General features: G+C 43.6%; 1 protein-coding gene across 1 annotated transcript in view; it reads left to right on the top strand.

The window, feature by feature from the left end:
• Positions 1-14,129, top strand: part of REPS2 (RALBP1 associated Eps domain containing 2) — a 98,654-nt gene that overhangs the window by 19,327 nt on the left and 65,198 nt on the right. The window contains exon 2 of the mRNA XM_035334034.1: positions 11,893-12,016. Within this exon, the coding sequence (XP_035189925.1) occupies positions 11,893-12,016 (124 nt within the window). The remainder of the gene's footprint in view (positions 1-11,892; positions 12,017-14,129) is intronic.

Raw genomic sequence — 14,129 nt, 5'->3', positions numbered from 1 at the left:
TCTATTAAAATAAGCATGCTGTTAGTGGTTGCATTAAGACCAAACAAACTAGAAACTCTGAGCAATTTAGCATTTCACATGTATTGTGAACCACTTCTGCACGCACAGCCACACCGAGAGCTGGGATGGGTGCCGGCACGGCCCCAGTTTGTCGTGTCTGTCTGTCTGTCTGTCGTGGGAGGTTGGTGGTGTGAGAAGTAGCCGCTCGTCCCCAGTGCATCCCCACGGAGCTCCCTTGGAAGGACAGGCAGGCTTGCAGATAAACGCTGGCTCGTGCACCCTGTGTGAAATGAGACCTCGGTCACATTCAGCAGTTCTTGGATCCCTAAAAAATGTTCATAGGGAAATGAAAGGGGACTGAAGCTTTCATTTACTTATAATTTTGACATTTTTTGTGCTATTTGTGAGTGTGTAGAGGGAGGAAGCGCAGACGTAGGAATTATTTTTGAAATGATTGTAATATTTTTGGAGAAATCAAGTCAAAATCTTTGCTAAAATTGGTGTTGGGGCAGAGGGAGAGGTTTCCATTCCTTTAAGAAAATAGATAAGATTTTATTGGATATTTTCTGTTTGCTTTTCAGACAGTATTATTTCTCCTGCAATGATCACTAGTGCCTTAGGAGCTCCAAAAATCACCATGTGATACCAGCCACGGATCGCTCTCCACCTCACCCATCTGTTCACAGCCAAATATATCATCACCCTTTTCTCTATCCGATGTGTTAAAACATTCTTTAGTCTACTTTGTGCGATCAGTGTTAGCTGAAAGTTGTGGGGAGGAATTAGAGATTAAATGGAGATTCATATCCAGCCACTGGGCTGCTCCCCTCAGCTGTGTGAGGCCGTGAAGATCGGTGTGGGGAAGGGCTGCTTTGAGCAGGCTTGCACTATTTGGTCAAGATCTTAGAAATCCAAAGCACTTTTTGGCGGTGTGTCTCACAAGTGCAAGTTGTGCTGTCGTTATCTTTATCCAAAGGCAGGAGAGGGGCTCAGCAGGGTGTCTGCATTGGTGACGTGTGGTGGGTCATGCAGCATCGGTGATGGAGAAGTTGGCTAGGCCCGGGGCAGCTCCTGGCTTTCCTGAGGGAGCCCACCTCATCTGTTCACACAAACTGCCACCATCCTGGTGGCTAGAAAATCCTTTTACAGAATTTCACTCCACAGTTATCCTCTCTGTCAGCGATTTATGCCCGTTTCAGTTGAGTGCAACACTCTTAATAATGTTTCAATTAACTTTAAATTGCATAAATCTTCAGGGCGCTACCGAGAAGGAAAGGCTTGGAAAACAAGCTTCATCAATTGCTCCCTCTGGGGCTTCAGAACAGACATAATTTAAAGCACTCCATGTGACTTTTTTCCTCCTTTTTTAATGTACAGAAATTCATTTTTTGAGTGGTTTTGGATTTTTTTTTTTTTTAAAAGGGAGATTAGTTTTGCTAAATAGTTTTCTGAATCTGTTAAGTCATGTTACTAAAAGTTAATGTTGGATAATAATCTCTTAGTGTAATGCTATGAAGATTTTGTAAGAGAGCTGTGATTCTTAAGGGGTGTTATGTTTGTTTTTGCATGTCATGGTATTTGGATCCTACAGTTGTCCTAGGCCATTAAAGATAAGGGAGGAAAGCCAAATGGAAATAAGCATAAAGGTGTTGTTGGACTGATTGTTTGGGTGCTCATCTGCATTGTGCTGGCCAAAGTTAAAAATACCTGGTGCTAAAAGGTGGGTTTTATCTGTTACATTTTACATTATAAATTATATGTTACACATCAATGTGTAAGAAGTGCTTTATTTGTATTTTTTTATTGGAACGAAGGCATGCTGAAGATGAACAGAAACAGAGGGATTAACTTGCATTCTGTTTTGCAGGAATATCTTGCTGTGAACTGAATTGTGCATGGGACGGGACATCCTGTTTTGATCCCTGTGCCAGGCTTTCTACACAGAACCTCTAACCTGGGGTTGATCACATTGCTGCTGTATTTTTTGGCCGGTTCTGCACTGTATCAGTCACCGCTAAGGTCGGGGTCGCAGAGTTTCAGTGGGGCTGGGAATGCTTCCCAGTAAGGAGCTGGTGCTGGGGGAGCCAGCAGGAGCCGTGGCAGTGCAGGCAGGTTTTCGGGAGTAGCTGGAGCTAATGGTGGCCATGCAACTTATCCGTGGTGCGTCTGCAGAAAATTCAGATTTCAGTTCAGTTTCGGTTGGCCACCTCTGCTTATTTTTAAAGACCGCTTCCATTCCTTTGGCTAGTTGCTGAAGGATGCTCTCTTTCTGTTTTTTAAAGTGTTTGTCCCGAGTGTCTAGGAAAGAAAATCAAGCCCTTTTTTTTTAGAGCAGCGCTGAGCAACTCTTGCTTTAACTCTGTCTAAAAGTAAAGAAAAGGCAAAAGCAGCTAAATGTTGTAAGAAAAAAATCACCACAAAACCAAGATAAAAGCAAATAAAATATTTATACTGCTCTAGAACTCTGGATTTTACACCTGAAATATATATAAAATGGTTGCTGCTTCCTGTTTGAGCTGTTACTGAAGGAAACCTGAAGGATGGAGCAGCATACTGGAGCAGATGCAGCTGTATAGTCAGCACTGCTACTGTAACTTGTGAATGGAAAAAGCTCTGCCAAAATGGGGTAAAAACATGGCAGTGGCAGAGGGAAGGGTTGTGAGTGCTGCCTCGGAGCGATGTGAATTTCTGCCTCCAAGCTGTCTTGCTTGTGGCTTTTTCATTTTCCCTGACGACCTCACTTGTCGAGGTAAAATCCTGTATGAGAGATCTCAAACAGCAGAAACTCATTTGTATGCAGAAACTTTCAAGCCTAAAGACTAAATTTCTTCACAGACATTGTGCTGTAACTATTTAAGCTGACACTGAAATACAAAAATGTAAACTTCAGATATCTTTCTATAATCTTTCCAGCTAACTTCAGTTGGTTCTGTCATCCTCTGCAAGTGGCGCATCCCCCAGGAGTCCTGTGAGCTGAAGTGTGGCCCCATGAGGCTTGTATCCAAGTGGCTCAGCTAGGTGCAGAGGGAATGCCAAGTGCATTGCTTCATTATCACCTGAGATTAAGGATTGATTTACCTGTTATTCAGCTGAGAGGTGTGGCTGGGAGCACGAGGACAGTGTTGGGGCTGGAGGGTTGCGTCCCATCAAGGAGTAGAAGTGCGCTGGCTGAGAAGAAAAGGCGATTTGCTTTCCAAATTAAGTTGGGAAATGTTTTTGCCTGGATCTGTAAAGATAACGGTAATTGCCATGAGGTATGCTGTCGGCTGCCCTCGGTATACTTTCAGCTGTGAAAAAAGCATCCAAATGGAACAGATCGTAAAGTTATTCTGGCACAGCATCTGAGAGCTAAACTCTTGAAATATTTCTTTGCTGTAGTTGCGAAGAAATGTGGAAATAATAAGGCAGCTGTTGGGGAGGCAATTGAAGCACACTGTGGTCCTGCCTGTGGACAGTCATGTAGGTCTCTTGGTTGCGATAGCACACTAAAATTAAATTCATAGAATCATAGAATATCCTGAGTTGGAAGGGACCCTTAAGGATCATCAAGTCCAACTCTTGACACCGCACAGGTCTACCCAAAAGTTCAGACCATGTGACTAAGTGCACAGTCCAATCTCTTCTTAAATTCAGACAGGCTCGGTGCAGTGACAACTTCCCTGGGGAGCCTGTTCCAGTGTGCAACCACCCTCTCTGTGAAGAACCCCCTCCTGATGTCAAGCCTAAATTTCCCCTGCCTCAGCTTAACCCCGTTCCTGCGGGTCCTGTCACTGGTGTTAATGGAGAAAAGGTCTCCTGCCTCTCGACACCCCCTTACGAGGAAGTTGTAGACTGTGATGAGGTCTCCTCTCAGCCTCCTCTTCTCCAGGCTGAACAGGCCCAGTGACCTCAGCCGTTCTTCGTACGTCTTCCCCTCCAGGCCTTTCACCATCTTCGTAGCCTGGATTTACCCATAGTAACATGATGTACTGTGACGGAGGGAAGCCTTTAAACGTTGCCACCAAATGAGAAAATAAAGGGAGATCTAGCAGAGGAGGTCTGTATACTGGGTGTCTTTGCCTTACCTTTATCAACAGAAGTATAAAAAGACCTATTAGAGCAGTTAATGGGACTTGATGATCCTTATGGATCCCTTCCAATTCGGGATATTCTATGATTCTATGGTTAATTTTTGTACATCCAAAAAGATTGTGCCTTCACTTGATTTTTAGGATTTATCTAGCGTTTTGATTATTTTGCTCATGAGCTGAAAGAAGCTCAGGATTTGAGAGGATATTTTGGTGGTCCGTTCAGAAAACATGAAATGTCTGCAGGAGGCATCTCCTTAGGCTCGGTTCAAAGCTTTTCAGTTTCTCAGCAGCTGCAAGTTACGTTTGTGCATTAGGTGAGCTTGGCTAGCTGCTTCACTGATGGCAGGGAGGTGTTTTCACAAACTGAGTGGTACTTACACTGAGGCTTTTTATGATGCTATTTCAACCTGAGAACAAAATGGAATTGCATTGCTAAGCTTTGCAGGGCAGCTTATTTACTGAAGTGTAAGCTGCAACAAACAACTGATGTTAGATTCTTTGGAGAGGAAGGTGAATCCTGTCTAAAAACACGTTATGGTGAAACGGTAAAAATGAAGTGGATATTTCTGTAATACACATTTGTATTGTATGACTCATACTCATGCATCTGACTGAATTTTGACTTCAGCAAACAAAATCACTTCAACCCAAATCAGTGGGGATTTTTTTTTTCTGAAAAAACAATCATTGACTTAGTCTGTGGAGTGTTATTAACAGACTGCAATTTGACAAAAGGTAGGATAAGGATTGTCTGTGCGAATAACGCACTGCGAAGGTCAGTAAAATGCTTTTTTGTATGGTCGAGGAGTCTTGCATTACAAATGACTTCATGCTGTGTTATCAAATTTCAGAATTTTCAATTTATTTTATATGTTTTAATTCATATCTAAACTGCAGAAATGGAGAGACCACTCTTCCTGTATAAAAAAAAGTCTTGGACAGATTGTAGAAGCTTTTCCTATTAGGGTGGCATTGTTAAGACCATGCTTCAAGTGAAATTCGGTTTCAGTTGTGCGCATATATAGAGCGTTTTTGAGTTTTTTTTTTTAGCCATATTGAAGTACATTGGAGTTCATAATAATTGCCATTCTAGATAATGAATTCAATTTTTCAATGATTGCTATATTTTAAATCAGTGAAAATGTACTCTTAAGATGAAAATATGCTAATGAAAATTATGTTTATGCAAAATTCTCTTTACAATGTTAACAACTTAGTTGATGAAGTGGTCAAATATTATAAAAATTCAAGGAAATGCTACCTACACCTAAAATGTGTCCTTGTTAAAAAATACTGTCCTATAATGTTCATGTGATTGTCATGTTTTTTCATTCCAAAAAGGCACCGTTGCAGCTCCTTTGCAAAACGTGGCAATTCTACTTGAGCTCAAGTGCAACTCTCCATTCACTCTCACTACTAGTAAGAATTGTGTACTATTTTCAGGTCAGCCTCCAGAAAATGAAAGTTTTACAAACTGATGCGTATTTCAGTTGGGCCAGTTCCAGTGCTGGCCCAACTCCCATGTGGGTAGTTACATCCTGCCTTCATCAAGTTCCCCTGGTGCGTTTTGTTGCTCGCGGGTACGGGGGTTATTAGAATCACGTCTCGGCTGAGCGAGCAAGAGTTGGAGGGTCTGGGCTCCCCTCTCTCGTGTCCTGAGCCTTCTCGGGGTTATTTCTCTAGATAACTTTTTGGAAGAGAAGAGGTGAGCAGGAAAATGAACAGAAGTCCTTGGAATGACTAGTGCCTTTAAGGAAGCGTATTTGTAACGTATGCAGTGTATGTTATTAAACATCTGCAGGATGGGATCCATGAAATTCATGTCTCACATCCAGGAGAATGAAACATTCCTGGCAGTGCCTTGTATCAGAAGAAATTCGGATAAGCTCTGTGGAAGCTTCCTGCAATCTACTTGTTTGGATGGGGTGGTGTAACGGCTCTCTACTTGTCATCGTGCTTGGGATGTTACCCTTATTCCCTTGTTTCCACAGTAAGATTTGAAAAGCAGATAAAGCATCTGTAACCAAATTCTGCATACTCTGCAGATTTCCTGGGGATTTGGGGATTTAATAGTGATTTTAGCAAGTATATGTGTACAGCATCTCAGGGAGTGGCTTGATGAATATGTGCATTTCCATAGCCAAACGCTTAGGAACGATTGCCTACAAAAAACGTGAAACAGTTCACTGAGTAAGTGGAATCATACTTTTACAAAAATCCATACTGCTGTTTGGTATGCTTATGATTAGTTCTTAAATCCAGAGTAACCAGTGTTCAGGCTCTTTATTTTTGTGTTCTGGTGTAATAAGCATTATTAAAATTTCACATATCCTATACAAATTTATGGGCACCAGCTGTATTTATTGACCCGGATCGATGCTTATATGAATTTGATACAAGCTAGTGAATATGAAGCACAGCTTGAACGCTTCTGGATGGATGAATGCTGTTCTCAGATACAATATTCATTTGCCAGATGGGAGGAAGAAAAATTCATGGAGGTTTTGAAAAGTATTTGCTTCATCTCTTTCACCCCTGCAGGCTTTCTACACGCTTCTAAAGGAAGTGTTTAGTGAGGATGATGGTAGATTTTCCTTTCAAAGAGAAGACAGAATGAAGTATCAGCAAATAAGCATAGCAGCCTCTGACCTTATTCTGTAGACACTGCTATCGTGGAAAGAATTTTGTTTACGTGGCATCCAGATTTCTCAGGAATGGTGATTCTTAAACTTCCCAGTAAGAGTGACATCAGATGACAGTGTTTTCTTTTTCCACATCACACACAGATAAAACAAAAAGATTTATAAGCGTTTGTATATTAAATACCAAAGGTTGAGCAGAGGAGACTGGATTTCTTTCAGGTGCAGATCGGTGCTTACAAGTGCTAGGCTGCATCAGCAGCCTTTATTCCTGGGCAGTTTTTCTAGCCAATGCTGAAATCTTTTGATTAACAGTGCTGACTCACATGTCCTGGTAGCTGCACAGCTCAGATCAATGCTTTCTGTAACTTGCAGTGTGCTGGCATTGGCACTTCTGCTATTTGAAGAGAAGAACTGTGAGATTTGAGCTCTTTGATTTCTCCAGGTGTCTGCAGCTGACGTATGATACAGGATAGGGGATTCCATAGACCCTTGCCTTGGCCAAGGTAACATGAGAGTTAGAGTAATTTGAAAACATTTTTAGTGTTCACACGTGATTCTGTCCGTGGGTGCATGTGCATGTTGTGCACAAACGTGCACTGTGCCATAAACTTTGCAGTTCTTGGGGTCGGCATCAAATGTTCTGCCTGGGGCTGCTTGGCAAGTGCTCTGCCCGCCCTGAGGGAAGAGCTGGCCCCACAGAAGCGCCCAGGTGAGGCGGTGTGTGGAGCACTTGTGCGTGCAGATGCGTGTGCTTCTGCCTCGTGCCAGCATGGGGGGGTCTGGGGAAGCTCTGGCGGGGCTGTCGGCACGTTTTACATAACAGATGTGGTTGCTTCCTGCTGCTTTTACAACTGCGGTAACTGCAGTGGCCAAGCTACAGTAGCTTATCAGTAGCTCGCCTTAGAGCTTCAGCTTAAAGAACACTGTAATTTTAAACTGGGGTCACACAGAGCTTAAACAGTGAGATTTTGTTGTTAGGTCTTCAGAAGTGCCTTATGTATGTGTTATCTTGCGTGCCGTAAAGTAAGCTATTACCATCTCCTTTCGTTACAGGTGCCAGAACCCTGCTTGCTCAGAATAGCCAAATTTTAGTGAGCTTCTCAGGTGCTGTTTAAAAGAGTCTAAAGCAGATAAAGCATCCATTTTAAAAGACAAGACGGCAGAGTAAATGTATGGTTACAGAAATACCATGGAGGCAGAAGAGCAGGGCTAACAACCCCCAGTCCACGACAGAGCCCCTTCCTCCGGGTGGCTGGAAGCTCCTCCAGCACGTTCCTGCTGCCTTCCTGGGCAGCAGCCCTCCCGTGTCCACGAAGTGCTGTTCCTTACTTCACTTTAAATAACGAAGAGACACGTAGCCGTGGGCTCCAGGCAGTGGTACAGGCATTTGAACAACGATCCATTCAGAAAGAAATACCTGTTTAAGAATGCAGCAAAACTTGTCCACGACCAGCAGATCAAAGAATCTGTAAACAGAAAATTAAAAAACAAAAAAGTGAAGTGGGTCAGACATATGATACGGTTTTGAGATAAGCTGTTGATAAAGAACTGCTGCAAATATTTGTCTTTGAAAGAGTTGTCACGGGGCGGCTGGTGTGGAGGGCTGAGCCTGCAGCTTCGTCAGCACAGCTGGTCATCCTATAGGCAAAGTGGTTGCTCATCTTCTTTTTCTTTCAGAGGACCTGCATTCAGCTTATACATGTTCCTCTGCGAGCACTACAGCACTCACAGGGGCTTTCACCTTCCTGGGCTGGGTTTACCCACAAATGACAGGCAGTGAAGTGACCACGGCAGATTGTGACAAGGGAGCAGAGCAGACAAAAACTGGATGCCAGCAAGACACAGAGGACGACATAGCATTGTTAATGGTGAAGTAAAAAAGCAAAAATCCCAGCTTTACCATTGCTGACAGATGAAAACATTTCCCTTGAAGCCGGAGGACGACCACTTCAGCCTGCCCACCTGCTCTAGGGTTACTGAATAGCTGTTGCTGATTTTACCTCTTTCCCTACGTACAGCAAGCAAACTTCAGTTCTAGGCTCAGTTCCTGAAGTTTAGCTCTTGCAATCTAATTTAGACTTGCCCAGGGTGTTTGAGAGGTCAGTGCTCTTGGAGGCTGTGGTGGAAATTTGTTCGGAGAGAACCGGGGAGAGCTGGAACAATGTCAGATTGTGCTGGGAAAAGCAGCTTCAAGTGGGATGTCTTCAAGGAGCAATTACAAAAACAACACTCGCTGTCAGCCGATAGAGCAGAGCAGTGAGTGGATAGTAAATACAAAAATCTGCTTTTTGTTCCAGCGTTTCAAGATGTAAAGCTTTCCTAATAGGAGTTCACATGGAGAACAGTAATTTAAAACAGCCACTCTTCCAAACAGCTCAATAGCTACGTCTTAAATTTTAATGTTGATAAGTCAGAGATTTTTTATTTATTTATTGTTATTTTAAAGAGAAGAGGGAAGAAATGTTACTTATTTTTACAACTGTAGAAGAACTTCTGGCCCATCAGAAGGGTGTGCAGGCGTATAGATCTCGATCTTTCTCCCCATCATTCATGGTTGCGTGATAGGGAAGGTGGTGTGATTCTTGCAGAGAACATGTGTTTTAAGGCTTTTTGCTGAAATGCCATTGAATATATACAGGCATTGTTCCAGGACTGACTTAGAACAAGCACAAGGTTAGGCACCACGGCTCTCCATCCTTCTCTGAGAAATGTTTTCGCGTGCTGTGTGAAATGAGCTTTTTTTCTCGATTGGCAAGTGATGCATGAATTTGTTCCATTTAAGCAGTTGCACCTTGCAGAAATTTAAACTCAGTTCTAGTCCACTCAGCATCATGCTCTTGCCTCGAAAAACATTTAATAGATCGGTCTTTGGCTAATTCTGTTTATCATCCTGAGGTTAGATTTGGCAAGACACAGCGGTAACCTACCACCATGAAAAAGCATTTCCAACGTGTTCTGCATTAAACTTTTCTTCCATCTTCAGCTGTCACTGGGGGATTGCAGTTTTCTGCTGAAGAATCTAAAAAAAAAAAAAAAGGCAATGAAAGGTGGCTGTTGATAGTTCTGTATTAAGATCCCATGCGGTATCAAGGTGTGCAATTTATTTTGTTTTACGTCTGTGTCTGTTTGGCAGTCTGTGAATAGAGAATACCAGTTATTTCCTGGCCCTCTCACTGAAAACAACATAACCTAAACAGACAACAGGAAAGGATAAAAAAAAAAATGTTTTTAAATATCAGTTGAAGGAAAGCAGTCCTGATGTTTCCCTGTCTTACAGGGGATATTTTCATAAATCTTAGTTCCAAAGTACTCTCTGTTTTATTTCAGAGAGAGTCTAGTCTGAAAAAAATGCCATCTTGCAATGTCATACACAGTGCCTTTAATTCAGATGGATCTTGGAGAGTCTTAATAGCATATTGCACAGACTAGCTTAACTTCAGGAATGCATATCACTAAATGTAATCTGCCCAGCAAGAGACTATGTGCACTGACCCTGCAAAAGGTAAAATCAGGAAAACAAAACAAAACAGGATTCACTTGAAGCTGCTATGGGAATTTAAGCAGCATATTCTGAGGATTTAATTTTGGGTGAAGGCTAATCTGCCTCCTACCTCTGCTGCTGCTGCAGAGGGAGGCTGCTCCAGCCCGCAGCTCTAAGCAGGGTCCTCGTTTAGGTGGTGTGAGCTGCTGGCTGGAAGAGAGCGAGCATCCCTCAGCCTTAGCTGCCTGGGGACACTAATAAGAGCAAATACCTGTACCTACAATTAATCTATGTGAATAGCTGCAATTACTTGTGTCATAAATGGGGCTACTGTGGCAGCTTCCATCTGTTGCTCCAGGCCATTAGCAAGAGATCAGGGTTTGGTTGCAGAAATAACACGGAGGAGGTTGTGCCTACAAAACATTTTTCTTCTGTTACCACCAAAGAGTGAAATTACAAAGAGTAGGTTTCAGGCAGATAGCTTGAAAAAGCACAGTGTTTTTGAAAGATGGTGTGTGTATCCTTGATAAAAATAATAATCATTATTTTTAAGACTGCTTTATCAGAACAAAATGTCTCTGTTTCTGTATCAGGGGGGAGCAGATCATTTGCAACATCCTGCAGCCTTAATATTCCAAAGTACAGAAACACTGGTGCAGAAGTGACTCTTAGCTTCTTTTCGGGTGGCTCCCAGCATTGCCGATCCCTGTGCTGAAGCCCCACTTGCTCAGTGTTGCCTCTTGCTGGTAAGAGTGCCCTGGTAACTCATGGCAAGCTGGTGGCATGGGTGTGGGTCCTGTTGCAGGACCTAGGCTCCCACCTGGATGTAAAATAAGCAGTAGGGCCAGCTACAGGGAGAAAATAAAAAATAAAAAATAAAAAAATCAGGGTGGCTTCAGGAAAAAAAAAGGCGTAGAGGTAAAGGAATGGCACATTCTGCTGGTTAACTGAAGCTGTACTTGTCCAGAGAGCCTATCTCCCTTTACATCAAGGGGCCCGGTCCCACTGTAGCCCCTGATGAAGTCTGCCTGTGATCGCCTCGGAGCTCCCAGCGTGGTGGGGAATATTGCCTGTGCTGCAGACCTGCCGGCAGCTGCTGCTCATGTAGCTGGTGTCTGAGCGTGTGGAAATGGAGGTGTGTGCTTCACAGGGGAGGGGGCCGAAGTCTGGTTAAGGATGTATGGTAACGGAGCTTCGGCACCAAGACTCTGTTAATTTTTCCCAAAGCGTGTTCTGCTGAAGCGATGGGATGGGGAATTTCCTGTGTTGCATTTATGTTCTGGTTACAGCGGTCATCGGAGCTGTTGTAAGGACTAATTCTAAGTAGGATTTCCTATGAATGCCATAGCTTCTGCAGTGGAAATGTTTGACTGGCCAGCGTATGTGACAAGCAATCGTTTCACCAGCTGTTGGAATCATGCCTAGTATGAAAGCACACGAATCATTTTAGGATAGCATTGCTCCCCAGCAATGCTCCTAAAAATGGTGATAAATAACAACTCATCCCTGATGTTCTAAGGGGACTGTGATCAAACAGCAATATCCCGAATTGGAACAAATACGTTTGCTAGATAACTTTAAATACAACACGCGTTTTGCATTTATAAGGACTTTTTGCTTTGCTTGTTTACACAGAGCTGCTTGCGTTCCCCGAAAAAGTGAAATGCTTTTTACCAGCAATGCGCCTCTTCTCTCCTAGATTACGGAAGTTTGTGGAGCCAAGCGCGTGGGTTATTTTGGTCCTGCTCAGTTTTACATTGCTTTGAAGTTAATTGCGGCAGCGCAGTCGGGGTTCCCAGTACGAATTGAGAGCATTAAGAATGGTAAGTAGTAAATTTTGCTTGCAGCACTTTGCACTTTTTTTTTTTTTTTTTTTTTTTGCTTTCTTTAATGCTTGCAAGCTCTCTGTGCTGGTAAAGTTTCCTCCTAGCTCGTCTGTGAAACCACTGTATTTTGTGGAACAGAGGAGGAGCAGAAGGCAGTGTTACTTTCCAGAAGCAAGTGGTAGAAAGCTGTATGGAATGACACGTATGGCAGAGCTGAGGTTAGAATCATAGAATATCCTGAGGTGGAAGCACCCACAAGGATCATCGAGTCCAACTCCTGCAGCCCCTCTTGAAAGGCAGTGCCAAGTGGCCACTGGTTGGTGCTGTGGATGCATGTGGTGGTTTTACGGAGCTAGGCAGCTGAACACCACAACCGCTCTCTCACTCCCCCTCCTCAGATGAGGAGGGGAAGAAGTAAAGGAAAGAACAACTCACAGGTTGAGATAAAGATGATTTAATTAAAGAGAAAAAAAAATATATATATAAATATTATTAAGGAAATATTATTAATTAAACAATTCAACTAAAGGGAAAAAAGGGAAAGGGGAAGAGGGAGGGGGAAAGGGAATAACAAAACAAAACAAGTAAAGGCTATGTGGAAGTGCAGAGGAAAGAAATTACTCTCTACTTCCCACAAATGAGCGATGCTTGACCACGTCCTTGAAGCAGGGCCTCAACGCACGTAGCCAGTGTTCGGGAGGAGGACAGACGTTCTCACAACAAGAGCCCACCCCTCCCCTCTTCTTCCTTTTTCCACCTTTTATTGCTGAGTGTGACACCACATGGTATGGAATATCCCTTTGGCTGGGTTAGGTCAGCTGCCCTGGCAATGTTTCTTTCTCACTTTTTGCCCACCCCCTAGGAGGGTCAGAGAGAGTCCTGATGCTGTACCAGCACTGCTCAGCAGCAGGCACAGCACCGGTGTGATACCAGTGCTGTTCTAGCTACAAGTGCAGAGCGCAGCACTGTATGGGCTGCTGCAGGGAAAGTTAACATCCCAGCCAGACCCAGTACAATGCATCTCCCTGTCACCTTCGGCCTCTGATCGTGACAGCTGTCTGCAGCGGGGGCTGATAGCTGCTGGGGTGGAGGGGTGCTTTGGGGGCCGTGCTAAAATAATGCTCCCTGTCACTAGATAGGGAAACGTATGGTAGGTGTAATTTAAAGCAACTTTGTTCTCCACAAAGAATGACAATGATAATAAAAGTACAGAAAGATAAAGCCTCATACATGGGGCACTGCTGCTGGCATAGCTTCAGCTCAGCTGCCCCTGCTGAGGGCAATGAGTTGCAAAGGGTTTGCCCCTTCCTGGGTGAAAGCACCCACAGGTGAAAGCATCTGCAGCCCCATGTGTGCCAAGCCTCTCATCCCAGCTGCCAGTGAGGCAGAGGGGTTGGATCCTGGCATGGCAGGACCAGGGTTTAGACCACATCAGGGTTTGTCCGTCTGTTTTCCTCGCAGATGGCTTGTCTGCGATGTCTTGTATTGCACGTCTTTCTAAGGATGCCACTGTTAGTCTGAGAAAAACCGAGCTAAATTAGAAACCTGAACTAAAGTGAGATTTACTGTGTGTGCCTGATAAGGTACAGCAGCTGTGCATCATCCACCAGTCTGAGCGAGCAAGGGTCTTTGTACTGGTATCCTGCTTGCTTACTCGGACTGAAACACTTCCAGTGCTAATTACATCTTCCCTTGAAATATGTTAGTGCTTTCAGAGTGGGATGAGTAGCATGCAGCAAACCTAAATTGATTTCTTTTTCTCCCTGGTAGCAGTTGTAGGTGTAAATGATTACAGAGGTGATGTATGGCTCGATTTTGAAGGCTACACTCCGTTAATTCTGTCTGTATTAATCTTCGGGTGTGACTATGCACAAAAAAAAAATAATGATTTGTAATGAAGATTCCCTCAAAGTAATCGTGAATTGTCCTAAAGATACATTTGCTTAGAAGTGTCCCTCTTCTGCTCTGCAAAGGAGAAGCAAAATGGGACCTTTCGACACAGCCATCTCACCAGGCCCTGACATGGTCTCTGAGCCCTACCATTTATAACTTGCTCCTTGTATGATGGCAGCGCTGAGAACACTGTCATCCTGACCTAATGAATTCATCA

This window comes from Oxyura jamaicensis, chromosome 1, assembly GCF_011077185.1.
Source record: "Oxyura jamaicensis isolate SHBP4307 breed ruddy duck chromosome 1, BPBGC_Ojam_1.0, whole genome shotgun sequence".
NCBI lineage: Eukaryota > Metazoa > Chordata > Aves > Anseriformes > Anatidae > Oxyura > Oxyura jamaicensis.
This window is presented reverse-complemented; position numbering and strand designations above follow the sequence as displayed.